The 26,057-nt window shown below is 39.0% G+C and overlaps 1 protein-coding gene across 3 annotated transcripts in view; it reads right to left on the bottom strand.

Moving 5' to 3' along the window:
* LOC126297539 (transmembrane protein 43 homolog) overlaps window positions 1-26,057 on the bottom strand; it is a 255,443-nt gene that overhangs the window by 218,193 nt on the left and 11,193 nt on the right. Inside the window, exons 1-2 of one of the 3 annotated variants that reach the window (XM_049988452.1) lie at window positions 19,958-20,411; window positions 19,731-19,871 (exon numbers count right to left, since the gene is read on the bottom strand). In XM_049988452.1, the coding sequence (XP_049844409.1) occupies window positions 19,731-19,871; window positions 19,958-19,960 (144 nt within the window). In that variant the 5' untranslated portion in view covers window positions 19,961-20,411. Of the gene's footprint in view, window positions 1-19,730; window positions 19,872-19,957; window positions 20,412-26,057 lie in introns of those variants that run through there. The other 2 variants (XM_049988453.1, XM_049988451.1) reach the window with 2 other exon arrangements.

Here is a 26,057-nt window from a genome sequence, read left to right as displayed (position 1 = left end):
AAGCGAACCACAGCTGCTGAAGTAAGCTCGTATACATTCTGCTCATCAGATTAGTGTGATGAGCGGCTTGAAGAACAACAAGCGTGCATGAAATTTGGCTACGAACTTGGCAAAACTTTCTCAGACATTTCAAATGCTTAGCCAAGCATATGGGGAGGACTGTATTAGTTGCACACAGTGCTATGAGTGGTTTAAATGTTTTCAACAGGGCAGAATGTTGATTCCAGGTCTGTACATCCTCCCACATTCATGGATGATGGCCACATGGATAGAGATGGTGCAATGATGCACAGAAATCATTTAACTGTTCGGGAAGTTGCTGAGCAGGTGGGCATCAGCATAGGATCATGCCATAAAATTTTGAGAGAAAAACTTGAGATGCATAGTGTCCATGCAAAATTCGTACCATGCTTTTGTTGACTGAAGTTCAGAAATGTTGAAATGTGAGAGGAACTGCTTGCCACTGATAATGACAATGAAAACTTTCTTATGAACATCATAAGAGGTGATGAGATGTGGGTGTACAGCTATGATGCTGAAACGAAGATGCAGTCGTCGCAGTGGGTGGGCAAAGGGTCACCACATCCAAAAAAAGCATGCATAGACCAAGTTGATGATGGTTGTGTTTTTTGACTACAAAGGCATTATCCATTATGAATTTGTGTCATGTGGCCTGATGGTACACGAGAGTCTACCAGGAAAGCCTAGTGTGCATGAGGGATGCTGTGCGCAGGAAGATTTGTGGGAAAACCAGAGTTGGATTTTGCATCACGACAATGCGCCAGCTAACGCATCACTCCTTACCTACAGCTATCTAGCAAAACACAACATTCCTGTTGTGCCCCATCCACTGTATTCTCCACACCTAGCCCCAGCAGAATTTTTCCTGTTTCCCAAACCGAAAAACACCTTGAAAGGACATTGTTTCCAAAACATAGAGGAGATACAGGACAATGCGGTGAGAAACCTACATGTCACCCCACAAAATATGTTCCACAAAGTGTTTCAAAACTGTAAGAAACAATGGGAATAGTGTTTTGCCATTAGATGGAACTATTTTGAAGGGGCGGTGTTTAAAATGTTGTACAATAAGGAATAAAGCTGATATAGGAAAAGTTCGGTTTCTTTTTTAACACACCTTTTATTCTCCTAGATAAATTGAAGTTTTATGGGACTGACTGTATAGACAACAAATGAACAATGTTATATCTAACAAAAAGATTGCACAAAGTTGTACTTAGTGATTCAACCAATGTAGTCTGGGGACATAATTCTCACTGGGGAGAAATCAAATATGGGGTTCCCCAAGGCTCAATCTTAGATCCACTATTGTTCCTAATATACAACAAGCAGAATTTCTTTTTGTAGGTGAAACCAGTATTGTAATCAATCCAGCCATACATACAGCAACAGGAGAAATGGTAAACATTATCTTAAAAATATAATTCGCCTCAAAATGAGATCATCCCTCCACAAGAGCCTCCCACCACACAGAGTGGTGTTTCATCTTCCTCCTAACCTCTGCAACATTCTTGTGGAATCCTACGACATTCCCAAAGCACTTCCTTTCCTAAAGGTTCCTAGCCCAGTAACTAAACCCACTGCAAAACCTGCACATGTATACCCCATTACCAACTACTTCAGTCCCACCATTGGAAAAGCTTATTCCATTTAAGGTAAAGTCACATGTTCACTGCACAACCTTCTACATTTTTAGACCACCACCAAACTGGCCGATTGCATGAACGGGCACAGGCAAACTGTCTGCTGGGGAATGCCTAATATGTAGTGGCACAGCATGCTCTTTAGCCCAGCATTGATCAAGCACATAAAATCATCAATATGAGCCAGCTGCTAGGCATAAACATGTCAACAGGGTTAGTCAGTCACCAAGAGTGCGACATCAACACTTCGGTGCGAGTGCTACAGGACTCAGCAAGGAAGTGTAACCCAAGTGCAGACCCCCCCCTCTGATTGTTACTCTCTTTACATTACGTGAAATGTACTAGGTGGGACACACCACCACCTCTCAGGGGTTTGACAAAGTATTAATGACACAAACTAATTTATTAAGCTAATACAGCAAAACAGAAGACCACTGAAGACTCATAATGAGCCAGACTGATTCAGTCATTACAAATGACATCATAAGCAAAGCCATTCCTCAATACCATAAATACTACACCCTACTAGCCTACAGGGTGATCATGTTGTTTGCACTCTATCTCTGATCATTATGTTTTAAGATGATCTTTCAGATTGTTCCAGTATTGGTCATGCACTTGCTGCCTGATGTGATGAGCACCAATCCATAGCCATGGATGACTAGAATCCAGTATCGTGTACTGAAGCTGCCACTGATGGGTAGTTCACAAGTCTACCAACATCGTTCCAGTTCTGAGCACCAACTGTTTTGAAACTTCAGCATCATTAGGGTCAAATGAACCACCAAACTGGTTGGCCAGGATCAGCATTCAACATAACATCTTGGCATCCAACATTGCAGTCTATCTGATCGGAAAACACAGGCAGTGAGCTGAGCTGAAAGGAACGGAGTACTCTCAGGATGGCAAGTGAGGCAACAACCACGTGCCGTTGTCACTTCCTCATCTGTAGCACCAGCCGACAGAAAGTGCCAGCGGATGGGCAAACTACCATACTCCGAGTCACTTGCCTGCATTCCGGGCTGTTACAGCAATCTTCGACCACCCGGAGTCTGCCTCTGCATTCAGCAGATTCCACTTTGGCTTCGAAAGCTAACAGCTGCCATCAAAGAGACCACAACAAGATGTATTCTAAGGAATAAAACGAGTAATATTAAACTTACTTTACTGCATCTGATGACTCCACGTAGTTCTCTTTGCCTCCATCCTAGTGACACAATAGGGGCTTCCAATGCTAGGAATTGGCAACCTATACAACTCTTTTTTCACACATTTATTTTATTTTTACACACTTTGCCCCCACCCCCTCCACAGGGGTGTGTCCAATACACTCTTGGAAGACAAAAGCCACACAACATGAAGGAATAATGCAAATGGGATAGAAATTGCCAGATGCGATATACATGTACAGACAGTCGAATCATTACAATTTCAGGAAAATTGGATGATTTATTCAGGACGACAAGCTTTATAAATTGAGCAAGTCAGTACCATGTTGGTCCACTTCTGGCCCTTATGCGAGCAGTTATTCGGCTTGGCAGTCATGATGAAGAGTCATTCCAAGTCAAAACACCTAATTTTAGAGCATTATTCTGCTCGACTTTCTATTAAAGCTTCAAAACTAGGAGATATTTTATTTGAAGCGCAATTTTTCCGGCTACATTGCCTCAGTTTATGTACCACTGTTAGACCATGTTGGAAATTTTACCCACTGTTCTGGAGAGCTTAAAACACATTGATTCGAATTAGACTGGTGTAGAAGCTTTACTAGGGAACGGTATTTGTAAAAGGAGTGCGGAATGAACACTATTTTCACCTTATCACAAAAGTTGTCATCTATTCGACAATTCTGCAGGTTACTGGAAACTAGTAGTTGAATGAAACACTATATTCCACATCCTTGTGGTACCAAGTTACTAAGTATTATGTTTCATGTGGAGTATGTGTTTATTCTACGAGATATAAGAATTCAAAGTTTACATGTTTTTTCATACTGCAATTTTCGTACCCAACTTTGGTTCAAGTTATCTAGGATTGTTAGTCCGCATTAGATAATCAATTATTTTTTAGATAGATAAAACGATGGTCTTTCTAATGACTCCAGGCTGGAAGGTTTTATGGAATACAGTTTTGTACAAAATTACAAAAAATCTTCAAATTTACACTTAATTTATTCAGTATTGGAAAGTAGTACATAAATGAAACTTTATGTTTGAAAACTTTGTGTTGTTAGGTTACAACATGTGTAGTTTCACGTATCTTTAGTCCCTGAGATATGAGAAGCCAAACATTGAAATTTTTTTGGGCACTGATTTTGTTGGGCAGTTTTCTCTAAAATTTTCTGGATGAATATGCCCTGTAAAATTATTTTCATTAGTATTCTTAGAGTGTGCATGAAGTGGTACAGGATGATCAAATTTAATTTCTTTCAACAAAATAATGACCAAGATATAAACGCTAACATTCGCCAAAAATTCTACCTCGCTCTGTGCAAAGTTGCACATCGAGTCAAACAACAGACTATATTTCAGTCAGTTTTGCTTCAACGAACAGGAACCTTTACCAATGTTCATTGGGAAAATATGTGAAAGTTCACACAAAATTTCGTCGAACTCTGTGACGGTCGAGCAGGGAGCCCTTGGTGAGTTAACATGGAATGACCCTACAGCTGCTGGATGTTCTCCTGGTGGATATTACGTGCAATTCTGTCCAGGTGGTGCATTACATCACCAAAAATCTGGAGCTGGTTGGGAAGTCCTGCAATATTGCTCCAAAAGTTCTCATTTGCAGAGAGATCCAATGCTGGCCAAGATAGGGTTTGGCAAGCACGAAGAAATGCAGAAGCAGCTCTCACCGTGTACGGGTGAGCATAATCTTACTCAAATGTAAGCCCATGATGACTTGCCATGAAAGTCCATAAAACAGAGCGTAGAATATCGTCAATGGTCGCTGCGCTGTAAGGGTACCATGGATGACAATCAAAGGGGTCTTACTGTGAAACAAAATGGCACCGCAGACCATCACTCCTGGTCGTCAGGCCTTATGGCGGGTGACACGTAGTCTGTCTAGAGCGTCTCGCACATATCTTTAGTCTGGAATATCGTTGACTGGAGTAAAACTGTCTTCAGTGATGAGTCCTCCTTGGAACTGAGCCCCGATGAGCAGCGAAGTACGAGGGCTTTGTGAAAAGTAATGTCTCTAAATTATGTGAGAACTATTAAAGTTTTTTAAATAAAACAAATGTTATTAACATTCTACATCTTTGTTCTTCGCATCAACATATTTATTTTGCAACATTGTCACCCTGACGAAGGTATTTCTCCCACCAAGAGACCAGTTTATTGATAGTGTTACTGTAGAATGTTTGACTTTGTTGACAGAGCACAACCTCACCTTTGCTGGCACCGCTTCATCACTATCAAAGTGAAGTCCACGAAGTCGTTCTCCAAGTTTTGGAAACAGATGAGGGCAAGTGAGGATGAAATAAACGCAAGGTGTTTGATTGTTGCAGATGCAGCACTTGTGTGCGCACTGCATTGTCATGCTGAAGGAGAGTGTGTTCCATGTGTGGCTAGTATTCTGTGGCTAAAAGCTGGATTTCAGAAAGTTCTCTCTCACTGACCAACAATTACATTACATACCATGTGGTGTGTCTCTGGAGGTCTCGGGTAACAAAGGGTTGCAACTCGGGCCAGCAAAGCGGGACAGTCAACCGAGTAATATTCATGACATCTAATACCATAACTGATACTGAGAACAGAATAAAAAAATTAGAGACATTACTTTTCAACATGAGAGACATTACTTTTCAACATGAGAGACATTACTTTTCAACATGAGAGACATTACTTTTCAACATGAGAGACATTACTTTTCAACATGAGAGACATTACTTTTCAACATGAGAGACATTACTTTTCAACATGCCTTCATTTTATCATTAGACTGGCTCCGAAGACTGTTGTTTCTTTCACTTTTCTATTAAAAACAAGATGGCATCCCATTATTTTGAGACTTTAATTACAGTAGTGTTGCGATTTTCCTGCTTGTGATTCCATTATACACAATCTATTTTACACTCCTGTGGAGCCATATCCAGCAGGTACGAATATCTATTGGGACATTGAGACAACTTTACAAGACATGAAGTAAGCAAACCTACGGGTGGTGAATTAGGGAACTGTCTTGATCCACATAACCCTCCACATGCAACAATTTGTGCTGTTAGCATGTTTGATGCAGTAACATGTCATGGCAGGAAAACTATATCCCTTTTAATTAATTGGTAATTAATTGGGAAGGTAGTAGTGGAATATATTATCCAGAGGGAAATTGCTACAGCATGATAGTACAATTTTTGTGGGCAAAACGTGTACACTGTACACAGATTCATCACAAAATTCTGGTAGCATATCAACCAAACACAATGCCACATCCAACCATACTGAAATGGTGCCAACAATTTGACAAGGCAACACAGACATGGAAGGTGATGATCAGGAAGTCCAGATAATGCACTATGCAAATTCCATCTTTCCTGCAAGTTGAAAGAACACGTGGAGGCACAAGATTTTTCAAAGCCTAGAATGTCCACACAGTGGTTCTCAAATTGCTTCGCGACCACGGGCTGGATTTCTATTGACGAGGAACTGAACGACTGGTAGGATGTTCTGACTGTTGTTTACATAGACTTTAACACCATGTTCAAAAATAGTGTCATGTACCCATATCAGTATTTAGGTGTAGGGCAGTATTCAAAAAAACTTTTGCTTTTCCTACTTAAATAATGTGTAACTTACTTCTTGAAGTCCTCTTGTAATTGTTGTATTTACTATATTTTTGTTTTCTCAGTGTCCTGCCACTGGTCTGTGGTATGTGTTCTTCCTTTTCAGTTCCATATTGTTTGTTCAACTTCAACAAAAATTTGTTCATTTCTAGAATGATTAGATCATTTACACCGTAGGTACTTTATATATTGGTCTGCACAACAACAAGATACATAATTATTATTGTCCCACTTGTTACTTTCCATATCCTGTGTCCAACAATTGCACACATTACGATTCTCATGTTAAAACATGTAGTGAAGTACTGTCTTCTGGAGAGCACAGTCTTTCTGGTGCTGGACATTCGCAATGTTGCCAACAGGTAGGTATTGAGTGACTTGATAGCTGATGTTTCTACAGCACTATATTGCAAAGAAAGTTGTGGCTGGGAGTGTGATGTCAGCTCTTCCACCCATCTGTTTGCTTATAACTTGAGCATTTTCTAAATTTTAATATATTTTCTTCCTACACAAAAGCTTCTGTTCACAAATCAGGGCAGATTTTGAAAGCATCATACATGCAAAATTCTGCTTGCCCTTTTTTCACACTATATCCTGCAAACCATGGATGAGAAGCAGACCAGGTTCCATATTCGTATAGGTAGGTTTTGGAACACGTGTGATGGAGAGCCCCGCTGCAACTGTTACCAAAGGTCCAAATACACAGAATAGGTTCTCATACAGAAGTGGAGCTCCTTCATGCCTGAACTGATGTGGTGACCATCACAAATGATCTACTGTCATTTTGTATGTCAGTTACATGAATCTAGGTATCACAGAATGTAGGACAGTGCTGCTGTTCATACACCTGGGTATTAATACGGGCCCATCTGGAGACAGAAAGTGGACGAAAATTGTTGAAGAACAGTGGGTTTAAGGGCACCGAGTTAGTGCCACGGCAAGCACCATGGGGGAAAAGGCCCTCCACAACACACTGGACAGATGATAAAAGCAGTACCAATTCATTGCTGACATAGAGGGGGTGATGCAAGGGTAGGTTATGTTAATAATGGGTATTGTGCAGCTCAATGCCAGTGTCATAGCCACCTGTTCATCATAAAGAGGTTAGTTCAAACCTGTGCAGCAGCACTATGCTCTGCTGTGGGACTCCCTCTGCAAAACACTGTCAGAGTGTAGCAGTAGGCACAGGTTTAATGCAGCTTCTTCATCCTCAGCATTGTCCCTCTTGGATTCCACTGGTAGCAGCAGCTGTCCATCGCACCACCCAAGACATTTCTGTCAGTGATCTAAACCATCTCAGCTTCACTACCGTCTGATGAACTTCCAAGTGTCATCCAAGAAGATGGTGAGGTCTTTATGATTGCTTTGTACTGCTTCCTTAGCTGGCTGTTGGCTTCTTCAGCATGTGTCATGAGGGTGGCCTTGTATGCTTCCATTTCTATCACCATGACTTCTCCAAGGTGAGCAATTCCCCACCTGACAAGTTCAGGGAATGGGGTGGTCACTTCCTTCTCCCCCTCCTTTTCAGGTGCTGGCTACACCATCCCCTCTCCAACTCATGGCCAGTCTTCTACACTACTGCCACAAGCAAGGTATACTGACCAATGGTGGAGAGCGGCAGCACTGGTCTCAGGTGCTTGCTGCACTGTCCTCCTTTCTGCTTGCAGCTGGTCCCATCCACCACTAACACTGGTAGGATATTCCAGACATTTGCAGTCGATAGAAGCAGCCATCTGTTCACCTCTTGGTTGTGTTGTTGCCAACCGTTGGCACCTTCCCCTTCAATGTTGTTTCTTCTTCATATTGGTCTTCTCATCCATGCCTTGGCTATGGCCACAGAGGGCCACGAAGCTGTGCCAGTTTGTGACACGCGGTACACCACAACGAGTGCATTGGGTTGTCATCTTTTCTTCTATTACAGGTGTGGCTGTCATGCTTGCCTGAGAACTTGTCACACCTCTGGACACTGCGGCAATATTTAGTCACATGACCCTCACCCTAGAACCTGAAGCATTGGGTCTTAGGGTCCAGGCCTGAAGGGAGAGATTCTACTTGAACTGGGAAGCACTGAAGCTTTTACAGCACAAAGGTTTCGTCTGTTGTTTGCATGGCTACGAAAAACAGTAGCGGCTTCTCCCTTTTTATCCAGTTATGCAGCTTGACTGACGCATCCCCAAAAGTAGCTCTCAGCAGCTCTTCTTTGACTTCCGCCTCATCAAAAATCCAAGGCAGCCCACAGAAGTGCCTTGGTCATCTTGTTGCACTGTTGTGGTGGTGTCTTCTTCTCAGGCATCTTGATGTGGTGGGACACCACAGCACTATAGTACCTTGCAGTTGGCAATATCCGCTGCTGTCAACTCCATCATGGCATGAAAGTCAACAGATTCAATGCCAACTTTGTATTTGCAGCAGCTGACTATCTTGTCATACATCTCTGTCTGGAAATCAAATGCAGAGGTACAATTTAGACAGACAGGTGTGCAGTCATCAGTCTTCTGCTAATTGGCAATCTTGTTGAATTGCACAACTGAAGGCCCTATACTGCTTCGGCTTTCTTCTGTCCACTTCATTAGCTCAGGCTATGACACTAAACACAAAAATTTGCTTTGCATCATAAGAATGATACCCGACAATGTGCTTCTGAGCAATAGCCAGAGCATGAGCATGCCATAAGAGCTCTCCTTCAGCCTCAGTAGCATAGCACACAACAGCAGCAATGTGCTAACCTTGCTGGCTGAGGCTGAACTCCGGTTCTCAGATAAGTAACTGTCTCAAAGACTTCTTAAGTAACAGAACTCAGCACAGGCAAATGCTCATGAGAGACAAGGATTTCATCAGGAGTGCTCCACAGAAGTGGAACCAACACTGTTTTGTATTTATATAATGATCTGACAGATAGGGTTAGCAGCAATCTTTGACTGCTGACGATGCTGTAGTGTACAGGACTGACTGTAGGGGAGTACAGGATGGTATGGACAGAATTTCTATGAGTTTTGACGAATGGCAATTTGCTCTAAATACCGAAATATGTAAGCTAATGCAGATGAGTAGGGAAAGTTATTCTGTACAGTTCAAAACACAGTGTTAATAGTGTGCTGCCTGACAGAATCATATGAACTACATATCTGGGCACAACGTTCCCAAGTGACAGTAAAGGGAACAAGAATGTAAGGTCTCCAGAATGGAAGGTGAATGGCCGACTCTGAATTATTGAGACAATTCTAGGAAAGTGTACTTCATCTGTAAGGAAGATCACACACAGAATACTAGTGTGACCCATTCATGAGTAATGCTCAAGTGTCCATACACCAACCAGACTGGACAAGAGGAAAACATCGAGGCAATTCTAGGGGGTGTACGCTACATTTGTTAGTGGTGTCTTCAATCAGCATACAAGTATAACAGAAAAGCCACACAGCCACAAATGGGAATCCCTGGATGGAAGATGTTCTTTTCACAAAATACTATTGAGAAAGTTAATAGAAGTGGTATTTGTGACAGACTGCAGAATGATGCTCCTGGAACTAACCTACATCTATTGTAAAGACAGATTAGATAAGAGAGATCAGGGTTTATATGGAAGAATGTTATCTTTCCCTCCCTACATTTGTAAAAGGTACACAGGAAAGGGAATGATGACTAGTGGTACAAGGTACACTACATCATGCACCATATGGTGGCTACATTTAAAAGAAACAAACCTGTGCTTTGTGTTGCGGCATGGTGCTTGATTTAAACAACTGTCACCAGCACATATCGTTCACGTTCACCCCATAGGTGAAGTTAAATGCTGATGTAAGACCAGCACTTCCATTGCACACTTATGCTTTATTACACTGATCAGAACTGCACAGTATGTAAAGTCCATATTTCTCTGAGCATCTGGCACTGGAGTTGAATAAGCATACATGAGGCTCTTTCTGTTGCATTTTTAAACGAATTCTTTATAAAGCACACCAATGCTCTCTGACTCTTCTATCAATTCTACTTGGCAAGGGTGCCAGACTGCCAAACAAAACTTAAGACTAAATCCCACAAAATTTTTGTAAACTACCTCTTTCTTGGGTGAATTGCATGTTCTTAGGTAGCTTCACGTCAGCTTTCCCTGTAAGTGGATTTATGAAAGAACCACTTTAAATCAATCCACATGCATACACTCATATATTTAATTGCTTCCAATGATGCTCAATTACATAATCTAACAACACACAGTACATTACATTTATGCTCAACTGACAGATCCTGCCCAAGTGCTTATCCACTATAGGTCTTACTGCATTTTGATACAATTTTCTGGTGTTTCAACTTTCTTATACTGCCACCACCACCACCACCACCACCACCACCACCACCACCACGTTATTCCCCTTTCCACATGACAATTTTTCCCCAGTCTTACCTGCTTGGAAGCCCAGAATCCAATCATAAAGCTGGTCCCATAATATGTACACTCACTTTATTCACTAAACAAACTACATCACGAGCCTTCCAGAAGTAAAGGAACACAACCTCGATCTCGTGGATGAACATAGCAAATCAAGTTTCACAAAATCACTGTTTGTTCAGTTCACATTGATCAACACACAGGACATTTTTAATATACAAGATGCGTGAGCAAAATACATATTCCATAGTTCTAAAACAAATTGATATCATCAATATAGCCCTACAATTTTACACTTCTGTTTGATCCTTCCTGTTTTTTTTTTTTTTTCCCCAGTGAATTAGTAAGTTTCACTGATTGAACACCCAGTTGCCTTTCCCCATAGAGTAATTTAGGTGCTTTCCTATTCTGCAACTGTGATAGCTTATCTCAATGTCAGTCGTTTCAGCATTTGTTCAATGATTGAAAGGAAGAACTGTATCACAATTTCGACAGCTAAATAATTTGAAAACATTTAATTCAAAATTAAAACTTCCGTGTGCTATTCTCCATTTCAGTGCCAGCATAAATACTTGGGATTTTGCGACCTGATTAGTAGATAAATTTTCAGTTCCTAATCATTTTATTGTTTTTGTATTACTCTGTATCTTACTGTGACTTCATTCAGCATTTGTCAGTTTGGTGACAAGGGTTGGCTTCATTTAAATCTGTGATGAAGATCTCTCTGCTTTCTTAGAAACTTTTGTAATACAGTTATTGAACCACTGAAGGTCATTCTCATACCTTATAACTTCATCAGCACTTAAATGTTTAAAGCACATTCTACAGTTCTCTTAAATTTTATCCACCAATATCTATCTTCATCTTAATAGAAGAGTATTTCTTATGATGGGAATTCTTCACCATGCACCTAAACTCAGGAGTTGTGTGTGATGACAATTGTCATGAGTTAGAGCATGGCAGTAGACCAGTACAGTCAGCAATACTAGCTTGCTTTGTGTCCAGGACGCTTTCAGTGACACTTTCATGCTGCTTTGTAGATCTGTTCGCTCATTCTCCTCACAAGGCATTTCACAGGTTCTAATAGTTCCTGGGAATTAGCATTATCAGCATAACATATCTCGCACGCACGTCCAATGCATTGTTTAAGATTTATGTCCCCCTAATATGCTGGGCATCCTATTGGTCAGGACACAATGTGCCAGCGAACACTCAAAAACACCAGTCAATTACTTCCAGGTGTACACTCTTGCCACGTGTACACTCTTGCCACAAAGATAAACACTGTATTTGTATTTTTCATGATAGCCACACTGATTACTTCTCAACATTTATTACAGCCCACTTTCTGTGACATTTTTTCTGTGTTTTTATTCTCTCCTCCAAACTGAGTGGTGTTCACAAATGCACATTACAGTAATCAATACACACCTGAGACCACAACCCTGCACCTGTTCCATTCATCTACTTACAATTTAATGTCAGCAGTTTTCTTCATTTAGTATGAATCATGTTTCACATCACGTCTAATAGTGATGGCACTGACCAACTGCATGCAGTAAACTATGGATTATTCATTGCACACAATAATATCACGCCACAAATGTTTGCTTTTGTCATTTACACACTGATATTATTAGAACCTACAGACTGCAGTTTTCCCCCTATTAAATAGGCAGTGTTCTTACACATATGAACAGATTGCTTGTCAGTGCCCTCTATCACTAACTTCAAGTCTGCGCACGCACGCATGCGCGGGCGTGGGCGCATGCAATGCAGACAAATTAAGAAGTGAAATATTTCCAGCTTATAGAATGGGGTTTGCTATCTTTGTGCAAAACATTATCGAGTCGCGCAATTTTTAAATGAAGATAGAGCCACCTTTGGAGTGTAATGCAATAAACTAGTGCTCATAGTTATAAGTTTAAGATTTTTTTTTACACTTTTGTGTGTGTCTCAGTCATACTGCTTTACTGACATGTTTACTGTTCCTTAGATCAATGCTTTACCTTTGTACCCAGTGGAAGAATAAAATTCTTGTTCTGGTACTACCACTGAAAGGTAAATACATAATAAATTGTAATAATCAGATGACCATCATCTGAAAAGATTATCTTCAGTTCACTAAATCAATGAATATTATTACTTAAACAGCTGGCCATTCAACAATGGCGGGACTTGCCTCTTCATTAATTACCTCCTAGCTCGTTTGTAATTTAGATCCTTGGAGCCAGATCTTTCATATAAAATACAATTTTTGAAATGTCACCCTTAGACACAATAACAATAATCCTCTTATGTCTTCCCTACAACTGCTGACTAGCTCCAACAATTAGCTAAAACGAAATCAATCTATGATTGCAAATACCAGTTTTCTTTTTGCCCCCTCCTAGTAGATTTTGCCATTTATTAAATCTCTCTCTTGCTAATATACAAGTCACACTAACTTTCCATTAATGGGCACATGAGCAGTATGGAATTATAGTCACAACTTACATTGGAATCATGCTGAGGTGATATACAATATTCTAAATGATTACTCAAGTTTTTAACATAATCAGCTGACTGTAGATCAGTTAGACTTTTAAGAAACTATGTACTCACTGGCATGAAACTACTAAGTCCTAAGTCAAATTGAAGTATTTGAGAAACAAAGTGATTTATCCAAAACTTACTTTCACATTTTGCAAAAGAGCTCTCAGTGTTGTATACATGTAGCATTGACTAAAATTGCATGGTGAATGCTCCACAATATGCCTAATAGGGGAAATTCATATGGCAACAGCTTATAGGCAAACATGGCCACTACCAGGGACTCTGTCACACCTATTAAAGTTTTTTCCACACTGGGAAGAAAAAAATACTGCCAGATCTGAGGTGCACGATGGATGCAGAACAGTCTTAGTCCCTTAACATAAAGTTCCAAGTTATCACATTATTTTCAGAGGAACTTAAAATCCCATGTGCACTCAGGCAACTTAAGAACAACCATTGGAAAAATAAAACCTCACTTGTATCCATTTCAGCACTAATAGTTACATGTGGCTGCTAGAGAGCATACATTCCTATATTTTTAGAATCTGTCACTTTTTTGAGGTAGTTGCCACTAGATCTCTTCTTTACTGTGTGCATCTTGGGATACTTGGCAGCAAAATGTATAATTTCAACCTCTGTCCTATAGTACTGTTTACACTTTGCTTACCAAACTGGAGAGCTACAGTGATTCTGAGTTAGACATTGAATTTAGCAACTCAACGTGAAGAATAATGTGGTGTTACTTCATTAGAAACTGATAGTGACGACAGTTCATCAGGTGACTGACAAGTGCTCGCCAGTGGTACAAGAAATCTGTCCATTGTGCTCCAGCCAGCTCCTTCAAGTTTTCCATTCACAGGAAACCATTGTGAAATATGTGGTTCAACTTCATACATGAACAGAAACTTGAAATGTTTAACTCATTATTTTTAGCATTAAAAGTTATCTTCTACATGTCTATGTGTAATATCATTCATTATAGGGCTTTTACATTAATAAAAAATACTATTTTTTAAACATAGTTTGCAACAAAATCATGTATGTTAAGGGGTTAATTCAGAAGACACTGAGAAATGATTCTACCTTTGCCAGTGCATATACATGCATGTTGTTGCAGTGTTTCTTTGAAGAAACTTCGGAACATGTGCTCTAACACAACCATTGTCAATTGTTGTCTTCTGAATTTCCTTACACATGACTTTGTTTATGTGTCTACTTACAGAAATGAAAGTGAACATTGTCTGGACTACACTCTTTACTCTCTTCACTTTAGATTTGGAGGGGGGAGGGGGGATGTGGGTAGCATTATTGTTGAAAACTTACTTCATCTCTGTCAAATTAAGGGAACTGTGTTTCTTAAACATGTTAAATATCAGCTCCCAAAACATTTGATGGATGAAATGCCTTCAATCTAAAAATACAAAACTGCACATTCTTCAGAAGCAGCTGCTGACAATTTTACTGACTTTCATCACCACTAGTCTTAATTACGCATAACATATCGATGGGTGATAAAATACTATCAATATGCCTCATTACATCTAGGTAGAGGTGAGCAGTACAGCTCCTCCAGCCAGCAGGACATTTGGGGACTGTCAGCTCATTGATTTAAGACTAAACAGATGCTGGCTCATTCTTAATTCTGTTCAACAGCTAATGTATTGTTCTCCACAGCTAGCTTAAGCATTGATGAATACTCTGGTCTGCCATTGTTGTTTGTAGATATTCTTTGGACTGATCACGTAATTTGTTCACAATGAATGGAACTGCTTGAGACCTGAGTATTGTGAGGCCCACCTACCACTGTAAGGTCAACATCTACCATTTCAGCAAAGTCGTTGCTTTCATCCCTGTCTACAAGTGATTCTCACCATCATAATCCAGGTTGTGTTAATTCCTATTGATTTTATTTGTAGTCATGAAAAATACACGAGATCAGTAATTTTATGAACTGAGCTCATTTATTCTGTGTTTCAGTGCATTCAATAAATTTTTGATGGATAACATTTGTAATCGATGACCTATTTTGTGGAATTAATGAAAAATCTTGGCTTGAAAGCAGAATAATACCAAAAGTCCAAATATCTGTCACAAGGTGGAGTCACTCACAAAACACTTCTGAGTAACAAAAACTATAATATGAACTCAAGTTCAGCCCAATGACTGCTAGCTAATGGCCACCACACAGGGTATGGTTAGGCAAGCTTTTTCAGAACTACACAACCCAGTCACACTAATGTGACCACCACGTATTTAAGCACTCACAGATGGCAGGCAGCAGCACTAGCAGTGGAGGGTAGATGAAGTGTGTCAGGGGGATGCAGAAAATAAGGCAGTCATTATTGTAATGCAGAAATGGAGCCATTTATCTCACTCCCAAAACAGAACAATCATTGGATTTCAGGCCAAGAGTGGAAGCATATGCAAAATGTCAAAGTCTGTAAGCTGTTCATGTGCCACTGCAGTTGAAGTATACTGTGAATTGCAAAATGGCACTATCCACAACTGGCACCCCGGCAAATGACGCGGGCAACTTTCAACCCATATAAACCAAGGGATTGTCAACAGTGTCTCCTCAATGCCCGTTCAGTGAATGTTGCTGCATATGCACCCATGCTCACTGCTGCTCATTGGCAAAATAAGGCTACAATCTGCACACCAGTACCACAACTGGATGTCCAAAGACTGACAAGTGGCCTTTTCAGCTGAATTCATCAAGCATATGATTACTGGTGTGTATGGCATGAAACATCTCAAAGCAAACACCCTGTGATAATCATTCAAAGGGTCCAGGCTGGAGAAGGGAGTACTATGGTCTTGGGAATGCTTTTTTTGGCATTCCCTGGGTGATTGTTGTCATTTTTAAAGGAACAATGGATCAACACAGGTATTCACCTATCCTCTGTGACCATTTCCACCCCTACATGCTGTCTGTTTTTCCTTGGCACAATTCCATCTACCAGCAGGACAATGAAATGTGACACACTTCACCGTGTACATGCACAGTTTGAAGAGCACCAGGATGAATTTACCATGACACCCTGGTCGCTAAATACCCCAGATTTACACCCAATCAACCCCCTATGGTAGCACCTCAATCAGGCTGTATGCACTGTGGATCCTCACCTGAGTAACCTAGAACAGATGGCCATGGAGTTGGTATGGCTCCACATCCTTGTCAGTACCTTCCAGAACCCCCACTGACACTCTTGTTGCAGAGGTCCATGCTGTGAAAGTTGGTTGTTTAGGATTTGCACAAGCGGTCACATCACTGTAACTGGACAGTGTATAAATAAGCACACATGGAAGAAGCTTGCAATGTTAAACTGGCTGCTGTCACTGCTTGTCTTTCTTGAAAAGATGGTGGTTATAGAACAAGATAGTTTATCGATGAACAATAACACCCCTTTAAGTGTTTAATGTCCAAGATGTTTGCTGACTGAAGAAGATAAGCGAGATCACAGGTAAATCACAGTGTTTAAAATTTTTGCACAATTTCATAGAATTTTCTGTTATTCCACTCACCCTTGCACATGCACAAACTGCATGCAATCTACAGTAGAAGTATTTGTTGTTCAACATGCATTTTTTAAAATTTAGATATTGTCAAATTGTGGAAGCTTATGTGTAGTAATACCGACATACTAACTGTGCTTCAGCATTCTATTAGATCAATGACAATTATTTTAATGAAGACTTTTTTACCATGGCATTGCATGGTGTCATGTAAGAATGTCATCACAAATTATAACATTCAGTTCAATTTTTATTTCTCCTGGTCCTCCTACATCCAACAATGCATTATGGTACAGGCATCATCGTACAAGATACAATGCCATGCATTATGATACAGGTATCTTCATATGAGCTGGAATGCCATGGTAAAAAGTCATTCTTCATGAAAAAATTGTCATTGATCTATTAGAATGCTGCAGCATAGCTATTGGCCACTTTCATGATTGGTGAAGCACAATGACTTCCACTGGATGCTCACAGAGACGATGTGTTAAGTGTTTCCCTTAACATTGTCTGTTTATATACCTCATCAAACATTCAGGAGGCACTGAAAGGCCCAGATATAAGTATTAACTCTGCATTTGTCACTTAGCACATCCTGATCTGCTTCAGGTTTCTAGTTATACTTTGTTCTGTTCTAGCAATTCCTTTAAAGTTACAGTCACAAATGTCTTCTGCTATAATATTTTATGATGCTTGTATGGTGTAATTGTGCACAAAAAGAGAGAAAATACAATCTCATTTAAATTAAACAATGTGGTTGTAGCTTACATGATATTTTATTTTATTTGAGGAACATAATGCAAAAATGCGTCATTCTCTTGGAGCAATGTGAATCATATTGTAGTTATATTTGTTGAAGTCTTAACAAAAATTAGACAGTTAAACATTTAGGACTTGTAAAAATATCTGAGCATATGTGAATGTAACACGAACATGCATCCTTTCTTAACTCTTCAGAAATGCTTTACCCTTAAGCTTTCTCATTGGCACAACATTTACATAAAGGTCATTTACACTGTCATGAGTCTCAATATATTAGCAATTTCACTGCTGTCATGGCCACACTAACACTGTTGTGTTACAGATATAGTACAATTACTCCCACAGTCACAGTAAAGATTCTAGTAACATTCAAAAATCTAGTACAGATCAAAGAAGATCTCAAGAATAGTGGGCTAGCAGAGACTTAATAATGCATGACTTTTTACAGCTGTGACGTGCTGACTGAGTGATGCTTACCTGTCAAAAATAGGGCTTAAATGGAATGCAAAAATAAATAAAAAATAAAAAAGTTATTCCATCCTTTTCAATAGAAAAAAAGCTTTGCATTAACACCAGTTTCACCCTCTCCCTTACTTTCATTTTCATATTCATACTTAATCTTAAATGGCATCGTTTACCTTCGTAGCTAGAGTCATGAATGTACAAGTTTCAGCTTGCCCAGCCCTTGTCCTTTGTGCTGGCCTGTGCAGGCCACAGTCTAGTCTGTCTGGCCCACCAGGTTTCTCGCCACTGTCAGTGGGTTAGTAGGCTGGCCTATCTGCCAGTTGTCTCACCAGCCCACTGCATTGTGCACTCTGCTCTTGATATTCATTGCTGCAGCATGTCTATATTACTGCAGTGCAAGTTGGATATGTCTGCCAAATCCTGAACTTTTACCTCTTAAAGTTTTACTTCAACACTGTGTGCTATGTGAGTCCTGCCATGCGTCAATGCATTGTGGTTGTCAGATTCCACACTGCAAGAATGCAATGCATTAATTTCGTCAATGTATGCTCACTTGCACAAATTGGAAAGAAGTATTATAATTAAATGAATCTTTCCAGAGTAAAGGTATGGTGTAATTGTTATTCCTTTGACACACAAACTTCTAATCATAAAAAATACCTTTGTGTGTACTCTAACTGGTTGTAAGTAAAACAAATGTATGAACTGGCACTACAGGGAAACACCCATCTATTAATACCCCTGTCAGCCTGACACTGTATAATTAATGAAAACTACAAGTGAAGGTAACAACAGTGCTTTGCAGACAGAGACAGAACGTAATGCAGCAGAGACAACAGACTGGCCCATCAAATAAACAACTAGGGGTGCTGGGAAAGTGACAGGCCAGCAATGTACTCAGTTGTATAGTATGGCAATTCAGCTACACTGGCCCATGTACCATGCAGGCCACGTTTTAAGACACGGGCTGAAACCGGCACTGTGCAAAACTCTACTTGTAGCATACAGTTAAAAGATTTAACAACTCTCACTATATTACTGAGGTACACAATAGCACAATTACTTATTTAGAGACTTTTCAAGAGAGATTTTCCTTATTATGAACATACCTCACACTGAGTATGGGCAATTTCAGATTATGTAGTCAACATCTACAATAGAAAAGAAAAAAAATTTCCTACAACCTCTCGCATGTTTTCACTTATACATCACTGTTCCAGATACACTTACGACATTTGTCCTTTCTGCTCTACCGTAAAACTGTGCAGCTGTGGTTCTACAACTTATAAATTCTGTCGCCGTGAGCATTTAACTCAATAACTTCATAGAGGACGAAACATAAATATACTAAATAACTAATGGCAACTCACTTTATCATCAAAATGGTTGTACCATATCACATAATCAGTTGTCATTTGATTTGATTTATTCAGAATATTTTAGAAACCAATGACTTTTTTTTTTTTTTTTTTTTTTTTTTTTTTTTTTTTTTTTTTTTTTTTAAGCAGATACAGGTAGGATTGGGCTGCGACGTTTCTCCGATTCATTATCATGCAACATCAAATTTCATTTATCAGACATCATAATCAATAATTAATAAAGCAAAAGGAATTACCTCATTCCACAAAAGTAGAGATATTCCACACACACAGGTAACAAACCCCAAAAGAAGGGAAAACCATGTGCCTTTCCGTTTTATTCTCGCATTATGAGCACGGTGTGAACCCATCTGTTGACGGGGCATAGTAGCAGGGTGCTAACAACAAACAGAAAATATTATACCACATTAAAATGCTTTAGCATGAAATAATAATAAGAAAATTTTCTAAACTACCTTCATACCATAAAATTAACAATACTACAGTAGACTGGGATATCAGTTCAGTTGCATCATATAGCAGCAAAATATTTCAAGGCTAGTTTCCTCACTTTGGCTGCTGTTTACACAGCTGCACTGTGACAAATCAAACGTTTCACAGTGTGTTTCTTCTCACATTAGGATTTAAGAAACACTTTTACAAGGTCACTAAAAATAAAATACAAGTAGAGGGAAACAATCAGTTTTGAACTTAACTGTAGGATACTTCACAGTATTTGGAGGGATTTGAGGTGAATATGAGGAAAAAGCTCTATCAGAAACAAAATTTAACATACTTCTGACAAACAAACATAACTTCAGCATTGTAACTGCTGTACCACCTCACATGGAGAGGAAAGGGGGGGCGGGGGATTATATATGCATGCAGCCATGCACTTGTCTCGGCCAATAAAGAGATGTAGTCATACTACTGGAGAACTGCAACAAAAAGAAGAATAAAATAAACAATGAAAGTATTAAGCAATGTCATCAATACATAAAAAGAAGTTTAAATACAGATTCCCAATAATCTATTTTCACTGCTGCATAACTACACTAAACAATACTACAAGAAAACAGAAAAAAATCACACATAAGGTTTAGAAAACTCAACAGGAATGCTTCTTCCTTTTTGTTTCTAGAACCACCATTGCATAACACCAAAATGTTATTAGGCATTTAAATTCAAGACTGAAATCTGAGAATGGGACAGAAGTAATGAACAAGTCATTACCATTTTTTTTTAAATCTAGTACAGAAGGCTGGAGAGAAAATTTGCTTTTAACTGTTCAAAGGATTGTAATTAGACTTCAATAAAGCACTACAAGTAAAGTAAAGTAATTTATTCAGCATTTTCTGCTTCTCGTATACCAATTTACAACTGAATGCAAATATCTTCCTCAAAATAACACTTGCTTCAGTCTCAAACTCATCAACTGTACTGATTCAAAAGTTGAACTTATTGAGACCAATTAGCATTCAGTATTTTTTGTAAGTTGGGCAACTTATTTTGTAGTGTTTTCACATAACACTGATTTATGATCGCTCTCTTTTTTTCAACTTACAAGTGCGCCTCTTCCATTCCAACTGATGGATTTTTCTTTAACTTGCTTCTTTCAGTTTTGCTCCAGTTTTCAATCCTGTGACTGGATAATAGTTTATAGTTCTAAAAAAGTCTAAATAATAAAATTCACAGTATTTACCTACAAAAGCTAAACATAGACTTAACCATTCTAGTATGCAAGAAAATAGGAATAAAGTTGTTTACATACATTCCACCATGCTGCATCACAATTCTGCGCATTCCAAAGCATATCATTCCACCGTGTGATTTAATTTACTGCATTCATTCAGAACGGCTCACACTCAAACTGAGATACAGCAAATGTTACACTACTGAAAAACAAATAAATTTTTACTACATTTTCTAAGGCAGACAGGAACTTGCTTATAATTCCACTGCAAGTAAAAACAGTGGCAAATCTTCCCCAGAAAAACAGTCCAACAAATAATGGCACTTAATTAGTCTTCAGTAATACATTTACTGAAAAAAAGTACATAAATAAATAAATTACTGGTACTTACCATTCATTTGCAGCAAACTTTTAAGGTATTCATTTACATGTGCTCTCATTACGAAGTCCCATGTCATTGCATTGACTAGACATTGTACATATAGCAAAATCTCAAAGGATAGCCAGCCAGTCTAAGCATATTAAACGATTCTTATGCATAATTTTATTTCAAACATCTGTTTCTTTCAAACATTTTCCCAAGTTTACTTCTTACACCTTCCCAGGGCCTATGTGCCTGCGAACTATGGGATCTGACTACCCAAGCCACCATGTTAAGCTAATAGGGAATGAGAGAAACACGTCACACTGTGGTCAATGGTGCATCTTTGAGAGCAGGGTGCAGAGTATATGCTCTCTTGGACTTAACCTTCAAACAGAACAGACAGATTCTGCTGCCAGCCTCTGCTCACCAAGACCAGCCACATGAACTTTTAACAGCCTTCTCTCCCCCTCTCTATTCTATAAAGTTTTTTTCCAAACCTCTAAGACCTGCAGTCCATATTGTCCACCTTCGCAGGGCAAGCCCTTCTGTATTCCGAGTACTGAGACTCCAGTTCAATGAAGTTTACTCTTTAATTTCATAAACCACTCCCTTCCCCCAATCTGATCCTGACCATGATCCCCTCCTTTTACTCCTACACAGAAATTACTTCAAACGCACATGGAAGGGTGGTCACTATGTGGCAAAATCTACAGAAAGAAAGAGTGATATAGAAGGAGGGACCCAAAAATACCTAAAATTCCTTTTCCATGGGTGAAGGGGCGACAGTGGCATTGGCTAAATAGTGGTTTGAATCAACCAACAATATGTTACCAATGCAAAATGGTTCAAATGGCTCTGATCACTGTGGAACTTAACTGCTGAGGTCATCAGTCCCCTAGAACTTAGAACTACTTATACCTAACTAACCTAAGGACATCACACACACCCATGCCCAAGGCAGGATTTGAACCTGTGACCGTAGAGGTTGCGCAGTACCAGACTGTAAAGCCTAGAATTGCCCGGCCACCTAGGCCGGCTTATCAATGCAGAAATGTAAGTTAGACCATAGTGCTTTTTTTCCATAATCCAGAGATTTTGTTTCACCTTTTCTGTCTCCTAAGAATACTTACCTTTCAGGTCTACATTTAGGGAACAGGACAAAGGAACAGAGCCACTAAAAAGTGAGAGTACGAATCTGTAACTGTTGTCTTTTCATTGCAGTGAAGAGTTGGGATGAACCAGTAGGACTTCCTGACTCTTTTGAATATTCCTTAGAACAGATTGCCACGGAGTTAACCTGCATTGTGGATGTTCCAAGGGCAGACTACTTCAATCCTCAATTAGAGGACATGCATAGCCTTGTTTTCTAACCTTTGGCTTATGATTTGTTACTATCTGGTGGAACACTTTGGACCAAGTAGGGCTACTGTGAAGAGAATGTCACAAGGATGTAAAGGATTTATTACTCAATTACAGCACTAAAAGAAAGGCATTGTGCTATTTTCTTGGATTTGTGGTTTTTTTGATCTATAATAACCCAATCTCATTTCTTAGATATTATCATAATTTTTGTCCCAGGATTCTTCAAGAGTCACTTCATACTATGTGTGTCAAAATTTTAAGTGTGCAGTGCACACTTCTCTATAAAATTAAAAACTTATTTCTATTAAATGTCTTATTATGATCAAAATCCGTTTCAGTATTACATTTATTCTATTAACATATTACTTTTCAATAAATGAACACATCTTTTATTCATTTCAGGCTACTTTCTGCTTTTTCATGGGTCTATGGCGACTTCATCTGCCAACCGGACCTGTATGAAGCATAAATTTATATTGGTATTTGTATTTGAAACAGTATTTTTATTATTTAAGAGTACTGCGTGATCAACTATGTTGCCAAACTGCAAACATAAGCCTGTATGAGGCACTACACAATTTGAGCACTGAAATTCATCAGAAAAACTCAAATACATTATAATTCGCATAAGCAAACTTACAGGCAAACTTTAACAAAACAGTACTGAGAATCTTGGCAACATTCATCGATAAAAAATAACATTTGAAGAATAGCATGAACAAGAGCATGATAAATTTATGCAACTGCTTAAGCATGGCCAGTAACCAGTGACAAGAGAAATTCATAGAAAAACAGGCAAATGTTTACTTTAGTGGGGATATCTCTCACATGCCATGGTTATGTTAATACTTGTCCAAGATCAGTAAGAGCAGAGAGGCACCTTCAATCCTACATTTAAGAACAACATACAAAGTAAGTATTTTTTGCTAATATTCCTGTCAACTAGTTAAATTTACCTGATGGGGGAAAGAAACTGCCATGCCCTTTCAAAGGAATCCCCCAGGCATTTGTCTTAAACGTTTAGGAAATTCATGAAAAACCTAAATCTGGATGGGCATACAGTGATTTGAACCATCACCACCCTGAACACGAGTCCATTCTGTCAGCACTGCGCTCACTCAATAGGGGCTGGAAATTTCCTTAATAAGCACAACAAGATTTAAGAAATCATGTACACCAACATAACATGTGTTGGCTACAACCAGCTAAGAAATGACTGAAAGATTATCGAAATAAACCTGGTAAAAATTAAAGGACATCTCTGCAAAAATTGTAGTCATTCACAATAAAACCAATCCCCCTCCCTAACAGACATTAAACTATTAATAATCACACAAAGGTAGCACTGATGTTAATATTTGTCATATTCATAGATGATAACTTTCTACCTTCCTACATTGCGCCTAAGCCACAGTCCTTGTTAACTATCTGGCCCAGCAACAGGGATGAAAGAAAGTTATGAGAAAAACACAACTGCACTGGAATTGTTATGTTTGAATGTCTTTGCACCCTGGGCTCAAGAATTAAACTGACAATGTGGTTGCAGGTGACAACTGCAATTTAACTTTCCCACTGGTATCACTTAGCAATACTTGGATGATGATGATGGTTTATTTTCTCATTTGCCATTTGCTAGTGTCAGCCCGTGGATTTTGGAATTCAATGTCTGATGAAATGATACTGATGCCAGTTCCTTACATAAAAGCTTGGGTCAGAAATCTCTCTTCCCAATCCAACAAAATAAGATTTCCCTTCACTACTGAAAACATTATGGAAAACAAACAACAAAATTTGAAGAACTAAGTGTTACCAGCTTTTGCAGTTACAGGTCTCATTATATTTCAGTTGGGCATGTTCCAAATATAAGCTACCAAAGAAACCTGACAACCACTACCAGCAATTCAAGTAATGAAGACATCAACCCTGAAAGTGAGACATTTGGATATATTTGTGATGGGTCAGTAATGACTGTCCTAAGAGTCACAAGAACGAAAAGAATAAGTGTTGAAATTGGGAATACACAAGATATGGTTAAAGGAAAAATATTCAATTTTGTGGGACAAGTTTTATCTGAAAATGATTAAAATTAATTTTTGACAGTAAAAGGAAACTTATGTGGCTCTGGAAGTAGCTGCAGTAATACTCCAAAGTAAAGGATGTTACTGAGCATGGTTGGTGCATTTCCAATTATTTTACCAGAGTCAATCACGGACAGAAGAGGTCAACTAAGGACTTCTAGGTGACAGGCTATGGTTGATATGTAAAACTTTCCTGTAACATTTCATTTCCAGCTGAGGATGGCTCCAGCAACCGGAGATGAAACATTAGGGAAAAGTTTAACACATTGGCCATGGCCTTTCAGCCCAGAAGTTTTAAAAAGTTAATACCAGCCAGTAAAGACTGCATTCTATGATCAAGATTGGGACTGGTCTTTTAGTAGAAACCATCCTGGTATTTTCTTTAAGTAATTTAGGGAAAGCACAGGAAACCTAAATCAGGATAGCTGGATGGAGACTGGTGTCTCCATACTCCTGGGTACTATGCCATACTGTTGAGAACAACGCAACCCCATTCAGTTTAACCCTAGTGTTCAATACTGTTTTGCAAAGAAGTTGTTTAATAATGTAATAAGCTGGCTCTACAATGTTAATTCATTTCTTACAGATCACTGCACAAATTGTACACACATTATTTCATAATGAACACTATACGCACTATCAGTTGACATCTGGACCGTGGTGGAAATTTGTAATTTTTTTGGTATCTGCACAGGATATTCATTTCCTTTTTGCACCTTTCTTTTTTCCATAAAAATTGAGCAATCCCTGTTCAGCCAGAAGAACTGGTGCACACTTGTAGGCTAATTAGTGTGCTTCTGGCACATGCCACCTAGCTATACACAGTATATCACCTAAAATTATTGCAGAAATGGAAAGTGCTTTTGATCTGCAGTTTGGATTGGTAGTCGAGGGTTCATACTTTTAGCTAATCAACAGATTGTAATAATACTTACAAAGTGTATTTTTGTGCATACATACATTTTTTAACTCAACTATGCCTATTGACAATAACAACTAAAAGTAGGGTAAATTAGAATGTCAGTGGTGTTTGTTGCATAAGTCTAGTGTGAGTCATTTACAAGATATCTCATTTTCAAAAGTTTCG

The sequence above is a fragment of the Schistocerca gregaria genome, chromosome X (assembly GCF_023897955.1).
Source record: "Schistocerca gregaria isolate iqSchGreg1 chromosome X, iqSchGreg1.2, whole genome shotgun sequence".
Taxonomy (NCBI): Eukaryota; Metazoa; Arthropoda; class Insecta; order Orthoptera; family Acrididae; genus Schistocerca; species Schistocerca gregaria.
This window is presented reverse-complemented; position numbering and strand designations above follow the sequence as displayed.